This window comes from Myxine glutinosa, chromosome 5 (genome assembly GCF_964187855.1).
Source record: "Myxine glutinosa chromosome 5, kmMyxGlut1.1, whole genome shotgun sequence".
In the NCBI taxonomy this organism is placed as follows: Eukaryota; Metazoa; Chordata; class Myxini; order Myxiniformes; family Myxinidae; genus Myxine; species Myxine glutinosa.
In genome coordinates this window covers 190,167,811-190,186,703 of record NC_136265.1, presented here as the reverse complement: position 1 = coordinate 190,186,703, position 18,893 = coordinate 190,167,811, and the positions used below count along the sequence as shown (strand labels likewise).

The following is an 18,893-nucleotide window of genomic DNA, read 5'->3' as shown; positions in this document are numbered from 1 at the left end:
CCTGTGAGATGTCATCAAATCAGAATGATTCACCTGCTCGGTATCATCAGATCAGAATGATTCACCTGCTCGGGATCATCAGATCAGAATGATTTACCTGCTCGTTATCGTCAGATCAGCATGATTCACCTGATAGGTATTATCAAATCAGAATGATTCACATTCGAGGTATCATCAGGTCAGAATGATTCACCTGATAGGTATTATCAAATCAGAATGATTCACCTGCTTGGTATCGTCAGATCAGAATGATTCACCTGCTTAGTATCATCAGATCAGAATGATTCACCTGCTCGGGATCATCAGATCAGAATGATTTACCTGCTCGGTATCGTCAGATCAGAATGATTCACCTGATAGGTATTATCAAATCAGAATGATTCACCTGCTCGGTATCATCAGATCAGAATGATTCACCTGCTCGGGATCATCAGATCAGAATGATTTACCTGCTCGGTATCGTCAGATCAGAATGATTCACCTGATAGGTATTATCAAATCAGAATGATTCACCTGCTCGGTATCATCAGGTCAGAATGATTCACCTGATAGGTATTATCAAATCAGAATGATTCACCTGCTTGGTATCATCAGGTCAGAATGATTCACCTGTTGGGTATCATCACGTCCAAGCTGCTTCCATGTTTCACCTAAAGACTTCACCAACATGTTTTTTGGTATAAAAACTCCTGAGGTCCATGATATGATGAGGATGAACTTTGGTGTTTTTCGTTGTGGTGTCGCCACTGAACTTGTTCCTTTCATTTGTGGGTATTTTATGTTTTTACAACACCTGGTGGAAGGTCTTTATTCTTCTTGTGTTTTCTTTAAGTCTTGACCCAGTCACGTGACCAGCCTTCAGTACACCTGGCTTTATAACATCCAATGGGCCCGCATTCGTCCCAGCAATGATTATCTGACCCTCTGGATTCACAAAACACACAAAATCAACAATAATGATGTTTAAAAACTACAACATTATTATTATTATCAAAATGAGGACAACTACAAAAGCCAATAATCCCCAAATATAAAAACAAATAATCAAAACAACAACAACAACAGGCATTTTAAGGCCATTTTCCTTGCAAGAGCGGGGGTTAGCCTTGCGGTCCCCATGACAATCTTCTCCATTTTGCCCTATTTTCTGCATCTCCCCTTGTTAACCCCCTTGCCCGCATTTCTTCTTCCACCATCTTTAGCCAAGTCTTTCTCGGTCTTCCCCGTCCTCTACTTCCTTCTACATTCATTTCCATCACTCTTCTACACCAGTCGCTTTCATCCTTCCTCAACACATGACCAAACCATCTCAACCTGTTCCTCTTCACAGCATCCATCACAGGCTCTATTCCCATCTTCTTTCGCAATTCATCATTTGTCTTCCTCTCTCTCAACGATACTCCACACATCCACCGAACCATTCGCATTTCCACCCTTTCCAGCCTTCGTTGCTGCTCTACGTTCATTACCCATGTCTCGCTCCCATAAATCATAACACTTCTCACACATGCAGCATTCACCTTTCCCTTTAGCTTCAACGGCACTCCCCTCCTCGTCAGCATGCCAGTCAGTTCCCGAAACTTCTTCCATGCACATCTCACTCAAGCAACCGTTGCCAAGTCTGATACACCTTCTCCATTCAGCACATCTCCTAGGTAACAAAAATGTTTTCACACCTTCCAGCTTCACGCCGTCTCCAAGATCCAACTCAACATTTCCTTCATCTGCAGCTCCCTCTTTGCACACCGAACACTTGATTGTAGCTGCCACACTGGTTAATGACCCTCTCAAACTACTACATTTTTGATGAACCCACTCAGCACACATTGTACATTGAATGGAATTCACTCCGACACCCTTCCTGCACAAAGCACATGGCCACTTCCCAGTTCTTTCCACCTGACCACATGCTTTACCACTTGCCATCACCTTCGATTTTCCGATATTCACCTTCAGACCTTTTGTCTCCATACATTACTTCCACTTGTTCATCTTCTCCTTCAGTCCATCCATACTTTCTGCAATCAACACCAGATCATCTGCATACAACAACTCCCACAGTACACCCTCCTTTACGTTCAGATCCAGCACCTCCATCACAGCTACAAATACTAGTGGACTTAGTACCGACCCCTGATGCACTCCCACCTTCACCTCAAACTCACCACTGTTCCCGTCCTTCGTCCTTACAGCTGTGCGCGCTCTTTTATACATTGCCGTCCGTGGCGAATCTGCATATGGCGATCCGCAAGTTTCACGTTTAGAAAGTAGAAACCATCCCGGCATGTCCTCATTCACTTGAAGTCGATATCTTTTTTTTCATTCGAAACAACATAACTCCAATCACAAATTAAATAGCATTAATATAAAAAATAAACTTTTAACAACATTCGTGACATAAACAAATGTATAAGTCCTGATGTGAAGTTCCATACCGGTGGGTGAATACAATTACGAATTCAAAATCGTAATTGTTTTCACTCAATTCCAATCATCAATTGATACTTTAACAAGATACTGTTTTAAATGACGGTTGTGTTTGGATATTATCAAACCCGCACATTGCCGTCATCTGTCCACTTCCACATTCGCGGCAGGTTCATAATTCTCATCAAAATCTAAGCAGTATTTGAAGAATTTCAAAAAAAGCCACATCACTTCATATCGGTAAATATTTTTCCATCGTGTTTGGAAAAACTGGAAAATTGGAAAAACAATACAGCCTATTTTACTCCATGGGGTCCCAGGATTACCCACCCAAAATATCGTTGCGATCGGTTCAGCCGTTTTTGCGGGACCTGGGAACAGACGGACAGATGGATATTTGGTGAATTATAGCAAGATTATCAAAATCCTTGAAAACTACAAAAGCCAAATAATCCCCAAATATAAAAACAAATAATCACTGAGAGTAAATAATTTAATGTCATTACCGGATGTACGACAGATATATTTTGCTGTTAAATTTGATGTTACCAAACTAACAATCCTGGATCTGGACCAAAACCAGCTTCCGTCTCTTCCTAGTGGAGTGTTTGATAAACTAACACAACTCACACGTCTGGATCTGGACTATAACCAGCTGAAGTCTCTTCCTAGTGGAGTGTTTGATAAACTAACACAACTCACACGTCTGGATCTGGACCAAAACCAGCTTCCGTCTCTTCCTAGTGGAGTGTTTGATAAACTAACACAACTCACACATCTGGAACTGGACCGAAACCAGCTGAAGTCTCTTCCTCGTGGAGTGTTTGACAAACTAACCAAACTCACTAAACTGTGGCTGTACCAAAACCAGCTGGTCTGTTCCTGTCCCTTCTCTTGTCAAAATCTGTACGATCTCCATTGCTCTGATCAAGAGTTAACTTATTCCCAAACAGCTCCTACAAATTATCAGGGAATCGCATTATTCCCATGGGATTATGCACATTATGTACAAGTTATTTAAAGTACAAACATTAATGCAAAGCAATGTATGCAAAGTGTGTATGAAAGGAAGTCGTAACCCCCCTGTTGTATTTATGATTGAAAATAAAAGAGTCGGTCGATATGGAATTTCTTTATTTTAATTTTCCACAATTCCTCTCAAAATGAACTCACAAAATCAACAAAAATGATATTCGAAAAACGACATTATTATTACTGGTGAGGTACCCGTGCTATGCACGGGTGAGAGGCTAGAAGCAAACAGACAATGCAGAAACGGCGAATGCTAAAGCATGAAACCAATAACTTCCACATTCCTGTAGCACCTTTTGTCACACATCAGACATGGTCAGCAAGTTTGTGAAGGACTTCCATGAAAAACGTACCCGTTCACAAACAAACGGGTTCGTTCACATATAGAAACATTGATCGTGGGTCCGTGGCGAATCTGCATTTGGCGATCCGCGAATTTCATGTTTAGAAAGTAGAAACCATCACGGCATGTCCTCATTCACTTAAACTCAATATCTCTTTTTTCATTCCAAACAACATAACTCCAATCACAAATTAAATAACATTAATAAATAAATAAAAACTTTTAACAACATTCGTGACAAACAAATGTTGAAATTCTGATGTGAAGTTCCGTAGGGGTGGGTGAATACAATTACGAATTCAAAATCGTAATTGTATTCACTCAATTCCAATCATCAATTGATACTTTAACAAGATACTGTTTTAAATGACGGTTGTATTTGGATATTATCAAACCCGCGCATTGCCGTCATCTGTCCACTTCCACATTCGTGGCAGGTTCATAATTCTCCTCAAAATCTAAGCAGTATTTGTATAATTTCAATAAAAGCCACATCACTGTTCATATCGGTAAATATTGTTGCGGTTTTGTGGTTCTATAATAAAGGTTAATTTCCCCTCCTAGTTAGTTACACGACAACATGTAGCCTTGCAATAGTTCAGTTATTTCTTAGTAAATGTAAGCGTAGTCCTTTTCCTGTGTTAGTTTTGCGGAGTAGGCCAGTGAAAATTAGGTGCCCTTATTATGCTTCAATGCTTTTGGTTTTGGTGCAAAATACCATGAGGCAGGCCTGAACAAGTCGACCGAGGCCGAAGGAAGGCGGGGCAGGAGGAGTGGGAGTGACCGGTAAGAACGAGCCGCCAATCAGGGCTGGAGGGGAGTGGCTTACCACTGGCGCAAGAGCCGGGGTTTGCAACATTTGATGTGGGCTAGGGCGGGGCGATATAACCCTGTGCCCAGAGCCCCCCACGTCAGACCCCAGAGGAGACACGCTGAGTTATGAGTTGAGAGTCAGAGCAGTTCGGGTGAGAAGAGTTACGAATCGGAGTTGTGAGAAGATGCGCGTGAGATTGCGTTGTGTCGAGTCATGTCGGAGGAACTGAATAAGTCTGTGTATACGAACTTTGCCCTGCTCCCCATGCTCCGCGCAGTCTTAATCGCACTGTAAAGACGACCCGCACCGGGCCACAGACACGCGTATTTTCCTTCTGCCTGCCTTTGCCGATATATGCACCGCGAGGATTTTCCTGCCTGCCTGCCTTCGCCGGGACACGTGCTGTGACCGCCAGGGGGCCACACCAGGTGAGCTGTTCCCAGAGCGACCGAAGCAGGCGCGCTTTGCGCGCGAACTCCTCTTCCTCCATCTCCCTGTTTGTGTATGTGGGCCCATTGTCTGAGCTTTACACAGTCACGTGAAAAAGTAAGTACACCCCATGTAAAGTTTTGACTTTTTCAACATATTTCAACATACAGCTATGTAGTCCATTGTATAATTTAAATAAACATAAATGCAAATTTCGCATGTGGAAAACGTAAGTACACCCTTGGATCTAATAGGTGGTATTGCCCCCTTTGGCAGAAACAACCTCAAGTAGGCATTTCTTATAACTGTGTACCAGTCTCTGACATCGACTGGGAGAAATTTTTGCCCACTCCTCCATGCAGAATTATTTCAGCTGTGCAATTTTTGAGGGGTTTCCTGCATGCACAGCTCGTTTCAAATCCTCCCACAACATCTCGATGGGATTTAGACCCGGGCTTTGACTTGGCCATTCCAGAACCCTCCATTTCTTTCTTTTCAGCCATTCCTTGATGGATTTACTGGTATGTTTAGGGTCATTGTCATGTTGCAAGGTCCACCTTCAGTTGAGCTTCAACTTTCCGACAGATGGCCTCACATTATACTCAAGCACCCTCTGGTACAATGAAGAATTCACAGTGGATTCAATGATGGTGAGCTGCCCAGGCCCTGATGCAGCAAAGCAGCCCCAAACCATAATATTTCCACCACCATGCTTTACAGTTGGTATCAGGTTCTTGTGGTCAAATGCTGTCTTTGGTTTTCGCCAAACATGTCTTCTGGTACTGTGGCCAAATAGCTCTACCTTTGACTCATCTGTCCAGAGCACATTGTTCCAGAAGTGCTGGTCTTTGCCCAGGTGTTCATTGGCAAACCTTAGTCTTTCCCTGATGTTCTTTCTGGACAGCAAAGGTTTCCTCCAGGCACACCTCCCATGTAGATCAAATTTGTGCAGCCTCTTTCTAATGGTAGACTCGTGCACTTTGACATCAACAGTGGCAAGAGCTACCTGTAGGTCCCGTGATGACATTCTGGGGTTCTTCGAGACTTCTTTCAGCATCTTGCGGTCTGCTCTCAGGCTGAACTTGCTGGGGCGGCCTGGCTTGAACAAGTTGGCAGTTGTTTGGAATCTTCTCCACTTGTGGATGATCGTCTGGACAGTCGAATGATTTATTTCAAATTGTTTGGAGATCTTTTTAAATCCCTTCCCAGACTCGTAGGCATCTATAACCTTCTTTCTGAAGGCCTCAGAGCGCTCTTTTGATCTAGGCATGGTGACGCCGCGCACTTCAACAACAAAGAGCAAACCAAACTAAATGTCTGAGGTTTAAATAAGACAGATCCCTCCAAGATCCTCTCTAACGATGTTCTAATCATTTGCACCTGAGCTGGTGCACCTGATTCTAATTTTAGGTATTTGAAGTAGTGACAAATGTAGGGGTGTACTTTCTTTTTCCACATGCGAAATTTGCATTTATGTTTATTTAAATTATACAATGGACTACAAAAGGTAAATGTTTCATGATATTTGTTATATTATATCACCTTGATCTATCAATATTGTTGAAATGAAGATCAAATAGCTGTATGTTGAAATATGTTGAAAAGGTCAAAACTTTACATGGGGTGTACTTACTTTTTCACGTGACTGTAAGTAAGACTGATTAAGACTGCCCTGTGTCTCTTCTTCTTCCAAATCATTGTAACAACAACAACAACATGCATTTTAAAGGCCATTTTCCCTGCTAGAGCGGGGGTTAGCCTTGCGGTCCCCATGACAATCTTCTCCATTTTGCCCTATTTTCTGCATCTCTCCTTGTTAACCCCCTTGCCCGCATTTCTTCTTCCACCATCTTTAGCCAAGTCTTTTTCGGTCTTCCCCGTCCTCTGCTTCCCTCTACATTCATTTCCATCACTCTTCTCAACCAGTCACTTTCATCCTTCCTCAACACATGACCAAACCATCTCAATCTGTTCCTCTTCACAGCATCAATCATAGGCTCTATTCCCAGCATCTTTCGCAATTCATCATTTGTCTTCCTCTCTCTCAACGATACTCCACACATCCACCGAACCATTCGCATTTCCACCCTTTCCAACCTTCGTTGCTGCTCTTCGTTCATTACCCATGTCTCGCTCCCATAAATCATAACACTTCTCACACATGCAGCATACACCTTTCCCTTCAGCTTCAACGACACTCCCCTCATCATCAGCACGCCACCCAGTTCCCGAAACTTCTTCCATGCACATCTCACTCGAGCAACCGTTGCCGAGTCTGATCCACCTTCTCCATTCAGCATGTCTCCGAGGTAGCAAAATGTTTTCACACCTTCCAGCTTCACGCCGTCTCCAAGATCCAACTCAACATTTCCTCCATCTGCAGCTCCTTCTGTGCACACCTTACATTTGAATGTAGCTGCCACACTGGTTAATGACCCTCTCAGACCACTACATTTTTGATGAACCCACTCAGCGCACATTGTACATTGAATGGAGTTCACTCCGACACCCTTCCTACACACAGCACAGGGCCACTTCCCAGTTCTTTCCACCTCACCACATGCTTTACCACTTGCCATCACCTTCGTCTTTCCGATATTCACCTTCAGACCTTTTGTCTCCATACATTCCTTCCACGTGTTCATCTTTTCCTTCAGTCCATCCATACTTTCCGCAATCAACACCAGATCATCTGCATACAACAACTCCCACGGTAAACCCTCCTTTACGTTCTGAGCCAGCACCTCCATCACAGCTACAAATAGTAGTGGACTTAGTACCGACCCCTGATGCATTCCCACCTTCACCTCAAACTCACCACTGTTCCCGTCCTTCGTCCTTACAGCTGTGCGCGCTCTTTTGTACATTGCCATCACAACTCTGATCAACCATTCCTCCACTCCTAACTTCCTCAATGCCCATGTCAATACTTTGCGTGGTACCCTATCGAATGCTTTCTCCAGATCAACAAACCCAAGAAACAACTTCTTCCTCTTCTCCATGTACTTCTCCTGCAACTGCCTCACAATGAAAAGCGCGTCTGTCATTCCTCTTCCTGGCATGAATCCAAACTGCATTTCGTCGATCTTCACTTTCTTCCTTATCCTCCTCTCCAACACCCTTTCCAATACCTTCATTCCATGCTCCAATAACTTTATCGCTCGGTACGAGCCACACTCCAGAGGGTCACCTTTCCCCTTGTATAGAGGGATGAGGGTACTCAGTTCCCAAGCCACTGGAATGCAGCCTTCTTTCACCACCAGATTACAGATCTCTGTCATTCTCTTCACACCCCAACTTCCTGCTGCCTTCAACATATCTCCCACAACTCCCGTCGGCCCTCCCGCTTTTCTACCCTTCATTGCTTTTATCGCTTCCTCAACTTCCTTCTCAGTTATCTTCTCTGCCGGTCCTAAAACAGGGTTACTCTCTATGTTGCCATCCCATTCATTCTCTGTATTCAACAGCATTTCCATATATCTTTTCCATCTTCCTTTCATTCCATCTGGGTCGACAACGATTTGTCCCACTTCATCCTTCAAGCAACTCACCCCCATCACATCACACCTCTCTTTCGCTATCTGCTTTGCAATCCTGAATACTGCTTTCTGACCCTCTTCCGAATCCAAGCGTTCTCCGAACATTTTCCTACATGCCTCCTGCGCCTTTGCTACCTCTTTCTTTGCAGCCTTCCTGGCTGCCTTATAACTTTCATGCTCTGCTGTTTCTGCTCCCGTACCCTTCGCCTTCTGCCACTCCTTGAACTTCTTCCTCTTCTCGTCAATCCTCTTTCCAACTTCATCATCCCACCACCATGTTTCCGAGTGCCTCGGTGGTCCTTTTGTCCATCCACATACCTCACCAACGGCTCCCAACAGACAGGCTTTCATTGACATCCAACCACTTTCAAGCTCAACCACATCATCCTCAACCCTACTCAGCCTCTCTTTTAATGCCTCCCTTACTTGTCACCTCTTTCAACCTCCACACCTTCATTCTCGGTTGGTACTTCACCCGCCGAGCTCTCCTCGCACCTTTCACCCTTACGTCGCAGACAACCAAGTGGTGCTGTGAAACAGCCTCCTCCCCCGGGATCACCTTTGTGTCCCGGAGGTGCCCCCTATCTCGCCCACGCACCATCAGGTAGTCAACGGTTGTCGTCGACCCACCTGTCGTGTATGTAACAAGCTTATTATCCTCTTTCTGGAACTGAGTATTACAAATCAACAAATCAGCTCCATCAGCAAACTCCAAAATCCTTTCACCTTCTCCATTTCTCACACCATATCCGTAACCCCCATGAACTCCGTCAAAACCATCCATACTCCTTCCCACATGTCCATTTAGGTCTCCTCCTACCACAACAACTTCCTCATCTTTCACATTTTCCATCAGCTTCTCTATCGCACACCAGAACTTGTCCTTCTCTTCATCGCTTCGACCAACCTGCCGAGCATATCCCGAGATGACGTTCACCAAGAGCTTTCCAATCATCATTTTCACCATCATCAACCTATCACTCACTTTAGTCACACTCACCACACTGTCTACAAACTCCTCAGAAAACAGGACACCAACACCATTCACACCCTCCGGGCACCCTTGCCACACAAACTTGTATTTCTGTCCCTGCCTACCCTTCACCATTCTCACACCACTTCCCTTCCATCTCGTCTCTTGCACACAACATATGTCCACTCTTCTTCTGACCAATACTTCCACCACTTCTCCTGATCTCCCTGTCATTGTCCCTACATTCCATGTCCCAAACCTCAGAAACCGATCTCCACTTCGGGCTGTACCCTGCCCATATGTAGTTGTAATTGTCATGGTTCCCTTTTTGAGGCAATGTTTTTATGGCCGGATGCCCTTCCTGACGCCAACCCTCTTAGTCGTCTCTTACGACACGCAGGGATACGGTGTACCTATTCTTATCCAGGGTACACACACCGGGATTTCCAAATCATTGTAAATAGTATATAAATCTGTTCTTCCTTTTGATTCGACCATCTTGTGTTTTCCATCATTGGCTTAGCATGGTACGAATTAGATCGCTCTGATCGGGTTCTATAAGAAAGGTAACAGCACGGGTCACGTGATACGCCATCCGCTCGGGCGTACGCAATCACGCGTGGTTCGTGTGAGACTCAATCCCCGCTTCCACTGCGGCGTGGGTACTCAAGGTACGTGCGAAATTGTCCCGAGACCCTTTTCCACGTCTGCCCGGAAGTGGCGACTCAGTCTCGCGGTTTCGAAGACCCAGAGAGAAAAAGGGGCTTAATCTCCCCTTTGCAACGGGAACGGGCTTTGAAGATCCGCAACAATATTATTCCATCGTGTTTGGAAAAACTGGAAAATTGGAAAAACAATGCAGCCTATTTTACTCCAGGGGGTCCCAGGATTACCCACAAAAAATATCGTTGCGATCGGTTCAGCCGTTTTTGCGGTACCTGGGAACAGACAGACAGATGGACATTTGGTGAATTATAGCAAGATTATCAAAATCCTGGACAACCACAAAAGCCAAATAATCCCCAAATATAAAAACAAATAATCACTGAGAGTAAATAATTTAATGTCATTACCGGATGTACTTCAGATATAATTTGTCGCTTAATTTTGAAGTTACCAAACTAACAATCCTTGATCTGCAGAACAACCAGCTCCAGTCTGTTCCTGATTCCATGTGAAACTTCGACAACAAACTCATTTGAAACTAGAACGGCACGCAGTAGAGAGCATACCTACGCCAGGTGAACAGTTTACGTTTTGTATCCCAGAGTAGCCCAGAAAATCACAATACAGAATCACATTGAATCAAAATCAATCACAAGCATCACCATAGCAATGAACAACACAATACCCCAGACTAGTGTTTCACACCCCGATCTACTCTTTCAAAGGTTCGGCCGAATAGTCATGGATTTTATATGAACACCAGGCTTACAGTGGTTGGAGGAAGTCATAAGAAATGTTTCAATGTTTGAAGAGCTCTTAATCAAAGTTTTAATGATATATAATCTGGGGGGCATGCACCACCTCCCCCCTCCCCACCACCCCCGCCCACCCCCATCATATATCATCACCCTGTTGTCATCGTTTCAGTTCCCCCCATTTATCAAGTGTGATAACTCGCCCCAACCAGATGTATGACGTAATATATGAACGTTCCCTAAAGGGTGTTGAAAGAAACATAACTGGCAAAGCCAAATGGAATTACATTCTACCTTTCAGAAGTGTAATTGTGGGTATAAAACACACCCAATATGTAGGATAAATATGTGAGGGACATACATACATACGGAGAGACAAACGCTGTAAACACAGAAACCAAACATCGACAACATAAAACATCGTTTGTTTAATCACCAATTTGCCAGTCCGAAAAACCTCTTTGTGAGTATCAAGAACAAGAAAAAGCACTAAAGTGTGGTTAGGAATTTTGTGGTAGTAATATATAGATTCAGGTAGATCTGTATAGGTAGATGCTCCGATGATTGGGGGTAGGAGGAACCTTTTCGATGTACGTAAGTCAGGATGTAGCGGCTGCCGCTGAGTTTTCACAATCGCCTTGCACCTATCAAGGACGCGGAGCGATCACCATGCCGGGCTCGTCCAGGACGCCCAGGCTCGCCCTCAACTTGCCAGGCCGCAGCCAGGACGCTGGGCCACGCCCCCTGGCGCCGGGCCTGGGCAAACCCCCTGGCGGAATAGATATATATTGCTGACTGATAAACGGTTTTTCAGAGTGCCTGAGTGTTTGATTTCATTAAAGCAACTCAGATGAATTCTAGCTTTTTGTCGCGTCCATTCTTCCGATCGACGTGGGAGCCCCGGCTCCTTCATTGGTGACCTATCGACATGGACACGGCAGTCGCCCTTAAACTGCCTACCTTCTGGGAGGCTCACGCGGCGGTTTGGTTCGCACAGGCGGAGTCCCTGTTCGCCCTGTGAGGCATCACGGCCGACGACACCCGCTTCCACCATGTGGTAGCTGCGCTCGGGTCGGTTACCGCGGCCCGCGCCCTGAGCCTCCTCGAAAGCCCGCCAGCCGCTGACAAATACGGCGCGATTAAGAAGCTGCTCCTCGATGCTTTCGCCCTCCCATCGGCGGAACGCGCACGGCGCCTGCTCGATCTGCCTGAGCTCGGCGACACGCGCCCTTCCGAGCGCATGGACTACATGCTTTCACTGCTCGGCGAGCACTCTCCGGCAATCCTGTTCCGGGAGCTGTTCTTCCGTCAGCTGCCTAACCCGGTACGCCTCGCCCTGGCAAGCACGACGATCACAGATCCCCGGGCCCTTGCCAGAGAAGCCGACAAGATCTCCGCCGCAGGACAGCGCATCGTAGCGGCGACATGGGACCCACCGCCGTCCGACGCAACACCCAGGGCGCCCGAGCACCCGGCACGGTCGACGGCCGAACTGCCGACGCCATTGGCGGCCGCTCTACCGAGCCGACCACCTCCGGCACGACGACCGAGGCCTCCACCTGACCAAGCGTGGTGTTACTATCATGCCAGGTTCGGACAGAAGGCCCGGACATGCCGACCCCCGTGCACCTTCGGCAGGCCGGGAAACGGCCGGGCCGGCGTTCATTACCAGCCATGAGCGCCGGCCACACGGGCAACTTACTGTTCATCACGGATAAAGCGTCCGGACGGCGCTTCCTGTGCGACACCGGCGCCCAACTGAGCGTCATACCCGCCTCTGACCAGGACAGGCAATCCGCGGTTTGCGGCCCCTCCTTAGTTGCGGCCAACGGATCGACTATCCGCACCTTCGGCCCGCGCAACGTCACCCTCTGCTTCGGCGGCCAACGCTTTGCTTGGACGTTTGTAACCGCCAACGTGCCCGTGGCTCTGCTAGGCGCCGACTTCCTCTGCGCACACGGACTGCTGGTGGACGTCCAACGGCGTCGTTTAATCAACGCTGAAACCTTCAGCTCCCTGGTATGCACATTGAGCAGCTCCGCGCCGACCGAGCTGGCATGCGCCGTCCCGGCGGCGAACGAGTTTGCTCGCCTGCTCACGGAGTTCCCGGCCCTCACGCGGCCGACGTTTTCGGCCGTCGCAGTACGGCATGGGATCGAGCACCACATACCAACCACGGGCCCGCCGGTCTACGCCAGGGCCCGCCGCTTCGACCCAGCCAAGCTCGCCGTAGCGAAGGCCGAATTCGACGCGTTGGAGCACCTCGGCATCGTGCGGCGCTCCGATAGCGCGTGGGCCTCGCCACTGCACATCGTGCCAAAGCCGGGGGGTGGATGGCGCCCGTGTGGCGACTACCGCCGTCTCAATGACGCTACCACCCCCGACAGGTACCCGATCCCGCATATCCAAGACTTCTCCGCCCGTCTGGCGGGACGGGTCATTTTTTCGAAAATTGACCTCATACGGGGATATCACCAGGTACCTGTCAGGGCGGCCGACGTCCCTAAAACGGCAGTCATCACGCCGTTCGGCTTATTCGAATTCTTGCGGATGCCGTTTGGTCTCAAGAACGCGGCTCAGGCGTTCCAGCGCTTGATGGACGGCGTGCTGCGTGACCTGCCGTTCCTTTTCGTTTACCTGGACGACATCCTCGTCGCCAGCACGTCCCGGGCCGAGCACCTCCTCCACCTCCGGACACTGTTCGAGCGCCTCAGCGAGCACGGCCTCATCGTCAACCCGGCCAAATGCCACTTCGGCATGACGGCCGTTGATTTTTTGGGCCATCACATCACCAAGAACGGGGCCGTGCCGCTGCCAACCAAGGTCGAGGCCATCACCACGTTCCCGCGTCCCCGCACCATAAAGGCCCTGCAGGAATTCCTGGGAATGGTGAATTTTTATCACCGCTTCGTGCCCCGCGCTGCTCAGCTTATGCGGCCCCTCTACGAAGCCCTCCGGGGCATGCCGGCCAAGCACGACATCGCCTGGTCCGCAGCAATGGATGCGGCCTTCCAAGGCTCAAAGCGGGCCCTCGCCGACGCAACACTGCTCGCTCACCCGGTGCTCAACGCTCCCATCGCCCTCACCACGGATGCTTCCGACTACGCGGTGGGCGCCGTACATGAGCAATGGGTGAACGGGGTTTGGCAGCCACTCGCTTTTTTCAGCCGGCAGCTCCGGCCGAACGAGCTCAAATACAGCACGTTTGACCGGGAGCTCCTCGGTCTACACCTGGCCGTCCGCCATTTCCGCCACCTCCTGGAGGGCCGACCTTTCACGGCGTTCGTCGACCACAAGCCGTTGGTTTACGCCATGGCCAAGGTCACGGAGCCATGGTCGGCCCGCCAACAGCGCCACCTCTCCGCCGTGTCGGAGTTTACCACGGACATCCGGCACGTCGCCGGCAAAAACAACGCCGTGGCCGACTGTCTTTCCCGGGCCAGCGCGAACGCGGTCCACCTGCGCGTGGATTTTGCGCTTATGGCGGCGGACCAAACCACCGACACCACGGTGCAAGCCCTCCGGGCGGCGGACACGGGCCTCCGCCTGGCCGACATCCCCTGCACGGACACTGTCCTGCTCTGCGACGTCTCCCAAGGCCAGCCTCGCCCCATCGTGCCCGTCGCCTGGCAACGCCGCATCTTCGCCTCCCTCCACGGTCTTTCCCACCCGGGCCGGAAAGCTTCCCAGAAGCTGGTGTCGGCGCGTTTCGTCTGGCACGGCCTTCGTCGGGACGTCCGCGATTGGACCAGCGCCTGCACGGCCTGCCAACGGGCCAAGGTCCACCGACACACCCAGGCCCCGCTGGCACCTTTCACCGTGCCCGAACGACGTTTCGACCACGTCAACGTGGATCTGGTGGGCCCCCGTCACGGGGGTTCACACACCTGCTCACCATGGTGGACAGGACCACCAGGTGGCCGGAGGCCGTTCCCCTCGTCTCCACCACCACCGCCGACGTGGCGCAGGCTTTCATCGCCACCTGGGTCGCCCGCTTCGGCGCACCGGCGGACATCTCGTCAGACCGCGGTCCACAGTTCACCTCCGAGCTGTGGGGCGCGGTCGCCCGCAACCTGGGGATCAAGCTCCACCGTACTACGGCCTACCACCCCCAAGCAAACGGGTTGTGCGAGCGATTCCACCGCTCCATGAAGGCCGCGCTCATGGCCGGCCTTCAAGACGTCGGGTGGGCCGACCGGCTGCCGTGGGTCCTTTTGGGCCTTCGCACGGCCCCCAAGGAGGACCTCCAGGCATCCACCGCCGAGCTGGTCTATGGCCAGGTGCTACGCGTCCCGGGCGAATTTGTGCCCGACGCTACCAGTCCCTGGTCCGCAGCTCACCAGCGCTCGGACCTCCAGGAGGCCGCCCGACGGTTTGCCCCCGTGCCAACATCCCACCACGGTGACCCCCAGTCCTACGTCCCCCCAGCACTCCGCACAGCGGAGTATGTTTTTGTGCGTCACGACGCACATCGGTGGCCACTCCAGCCGCCGTACGACGGGCCCTTCCGGGTGCTGCGACGGGACGACAAGTCGTTCGTCATCGACATCGGCGGCAGGTCGGACCGGATTGCTGTGGACCGCCTCAAGCCGGTGCACGTGGACGTCGACCACCCACCACGGGTGGCCCTTCCGCCGCGGCGAGGCCGTCCCCCGTCCACGGTGCCCCCCACTCGACCGCCCACCACCTCACCGGACCCCCTCCCACGACCCGCCAGGGGTCGCTTCGGCCGGGTCATCAGGACCCCCCTCAAATTGACCCTGCCGGTGCAAGTCGATTCTGGGGGGACGTGTGTCGCGGCTGCCGCTGAGTTTTCACAATCGCCTTGCACCTATCAAGGACGCGGAGCGATCACCATGCCGGGCTCGTCCAGGACGCCCAGGCTCGCCCTCAACTTGCCAGGCCGCAGCCAGGACGCTGGGCCACGCCCCCTGGCGCCGGGCCTGGGCAAACCCCCTGGCGGAATAGATATATATTGCTGACTGATAAACGGTTTTTCAGAGTGCCTGAGTGTTTGATTTCATTAAAGCAACTCAGCTGAATTCTAGCTTTTTGTCGCGTCCATTCTTCCGATCGACGTGGGAGCCCCGGCTCCTTCAAGGAACCTGTTCAGCCCGGATGTTGGATTAAGCTTGTATATTTGTGGTTATACGAGGATGGCCTTGTGCTAATTATCATAGGGATTATGCTAATTTCCCTGTTCGTGAGACCTTGTAATTTATCCATTGTCCCTTATGGCACTACACCAATAAACACTCGGCAGGCCTTATAGCACCACCCATACTAATTAAATTCCCCCCCCACAATAATACTCACCTGATGTGCAGCCAGGAAGCGCCCACGCATTGTGCCAACATGGCGATAAAACATTGTTCAGGCCAGCTGAGGCCATGCCCACCTCGTGACGGATTGGTTGAGGGGTTTGATTGGGAGATCACACCAATGGTACGGAGGGCCAATCGGCATGCAGCTGAAGCCCAGAGGCAAGAAGGAACCAGCTGATTCACCAAGGGGAGATTATATAAAGGGAGGGCGTTCAACATTTTCTCTCTCTCTGCTCTCTTGCGTTGGACATTCTCTTGCTTTCTGACCATCGCTGGCCCTCCGATCTTGCCCTCCGCTGGTTCCCTTCTGCTTCTCCCTCGTGCTCTTGTGCTTGGACCGACCCTGTCGAAGACGCCACCGGGAGACATGCAGAGGCAATGGGAAGAGCCGCAGCCTGGGAACTGCGGTTCTCCAAGCGGACGATGCATACAAGGGTGGCTTGCCGCTGGAGCGTGACGAGGTTGGGGCGAGCGAGATGTCCGGTGAGGCCTTGCAGCACGCGAACGAGGCGGACTGAGGCCCACTTCCCGCCAACGACCGGGCGGTTTCTGCCAAAGCTCCGGACGAACCCCGATGAGACCGAGTGGTTGAGCTAAGCCCACACACACGACGCTTTTTTTTCATTTAACTTCTCGCATCGTGTGTGTTATCAGTCTGGTGTGAGGGATCCCAATTTAGGAGTTTAGTTCATTGCATTTCCTTTGTATTCCCGACATTCCGTTGTAAATAAATCCGTACATTATTTTCCCTATATATTCTAAATCCGTTTGAGTTACTTTTTGCAGGATTGAAGACTGCTCGGCGGATCACGTCAGGTTAAAGCTTCCAGCTTCTTCTTCGTGTTTCTTCTGCCCGCGTGTGGATATAAAATCCGCTCTTGAACTGAACGCTTCGAAGTAACGCTCGATTGCTATTCGTGATTTCCCGTTCTTCACTGAGGGGAATCACAGGACAGTATGGTTTGTTCACACAGCAGTTTGAATGGAAACATTTATTATTCTATGACAGTAGAAAATTTTTAGGACACGAAATGAGCAAAAAAATTATATATACAGTACATTAGTGATATTTGCGAAGCAATAGAAAAATTTATAAAACAACACAGAATTGATTCACAAACAACAACAACCACATACACGATCACAATCGAGAGTTATAAAAGATATTATTTTATTTTAGACTTATTTTCATGTGTTTCACGTCTTGTTGTTTTTTAGGTGTTTGTTTGTGTTTCACAATGAATGAAAAACATAAAGGTGGAGTATGCAGATTATGATACATGACAGGTTCAACGATATGTTCGGCCTGAACAGCATAGGAATCAAAATGGCGGTGTGTGGAGTCAGCCGCCGTAATGACATCACATCACCCCTGTCATGTGACCAGATCCTCAGCTCTGATTGGTGTACGTTTGAGGATACACACATACATACATACATACATACATACATACATACATACATACATACATACATACATACATACATACAGACAGGCAAACACTGTTCTGGATGACTTTGCCCTATGGGCTATGCCGTAAAAATGGGAGGGGTATCTTATCTCGGCCTAGCCATGGGGGTCCCTGGAATATTTTATTGGACACATGGGTGCCGTGGAGGCACAAAGGTTGACAAACCCTGATTAAGAGGATTCAAATGGTAATTCTGAAGTGTTGTAAAGGGTAATTCTAAAGGATTATAAAAGATAATTCTAAAGGATAATTCTAAAAGGGTAATTCCAAAGGGTAATTATAAGGTGTAATTCTAAAGGGTAATTCCAAAGGGTAATTGTAAAGGATAATTCTAAAGGGTAATTCTAAAGGGTAATTCTAAAGGGTAATTATAAGGTGTAATTCTAAAGGGTAATTCCAAAGGGTAATTGTAAAGGATAATTCTAAAGGGTAATTCTAAAGGGTAATTCTAAAGGGTAATTCCAAAGGGTAATTCCAAAGGGTAATTCTAAAAGGTAATTCTAAAGGGTAATTCCAAAGGGTAATTCCAAAGGGTAATTCCAAAGGGTAATTCCAAAGGGTAATTTCAAAGGGTAATTTCAAAGGGTAATTCCAAAGGATTATAAAGCGTAATTGTAAAGGATTATAAAGGGTAATTCTAAAGGGTAATTCAAAAGAGTAATTCTAAAGGGTAATTCTAAAGTGTAATTCTAAAGGGTAATTCTAAAGGGTAATTCTAAAGAGTAATTCTAAAGGGTAATTCTAAAGGGTAATTCTAAAGTGTAATTCTAATGGGTAATTCTAAAGGGTAATTCTAAAGTGTAATTCTAAAGGGTAATTCTAAAGGGTAATTCTAAAGGGTAATTCCAAAGGGTAATTCCAAAGGGTAATTTCAAAGGGTAATTTCAAAGGGTAATTCCAAAGGATTATAAAGCGTAATTGTAAAGGATTATAAAGGGTAATTCTAAAGGGTAATTCAAAAGTGTAATTCGAAAGAGTTATTCTAAAGGGTAATTCTAAAGAATAATTCTAAAGTGTAATTCTAATGGGTTGTAAAGGGTAATTATAATGGATAATTTTTATGGGTTATGAAGGGTATTTCTAATTGGTAATTCGCAAGGGTAATTTGGAAGGATAATT

At 48.5% G+C, this 18,893-nt stretch overlaps 1 protein-coding gene across 1 annotated transcript in view; it reads left to right on the top strand.

Moving 5' to 3' along the window:
* The first annotated feature begins 2,923 nt into the window (after positions 1 to 2,923).
* Positions 2,924 to 18,893, top strand: part of LOC144892180 (uncharacterized) — a 54,459-nt gene continuing 38,489 nt past the window's right edge. The window contains exon 1 of the mRNA XM_078777443.1: positions 2,924 to 3,301. Coding sequence (XP_078633569.1) covers positions 2,924 to 3,301 — 378 coding nt within the window. The remainder of the gene's footprint in view (positions 3,302 to 18,893) is intronic.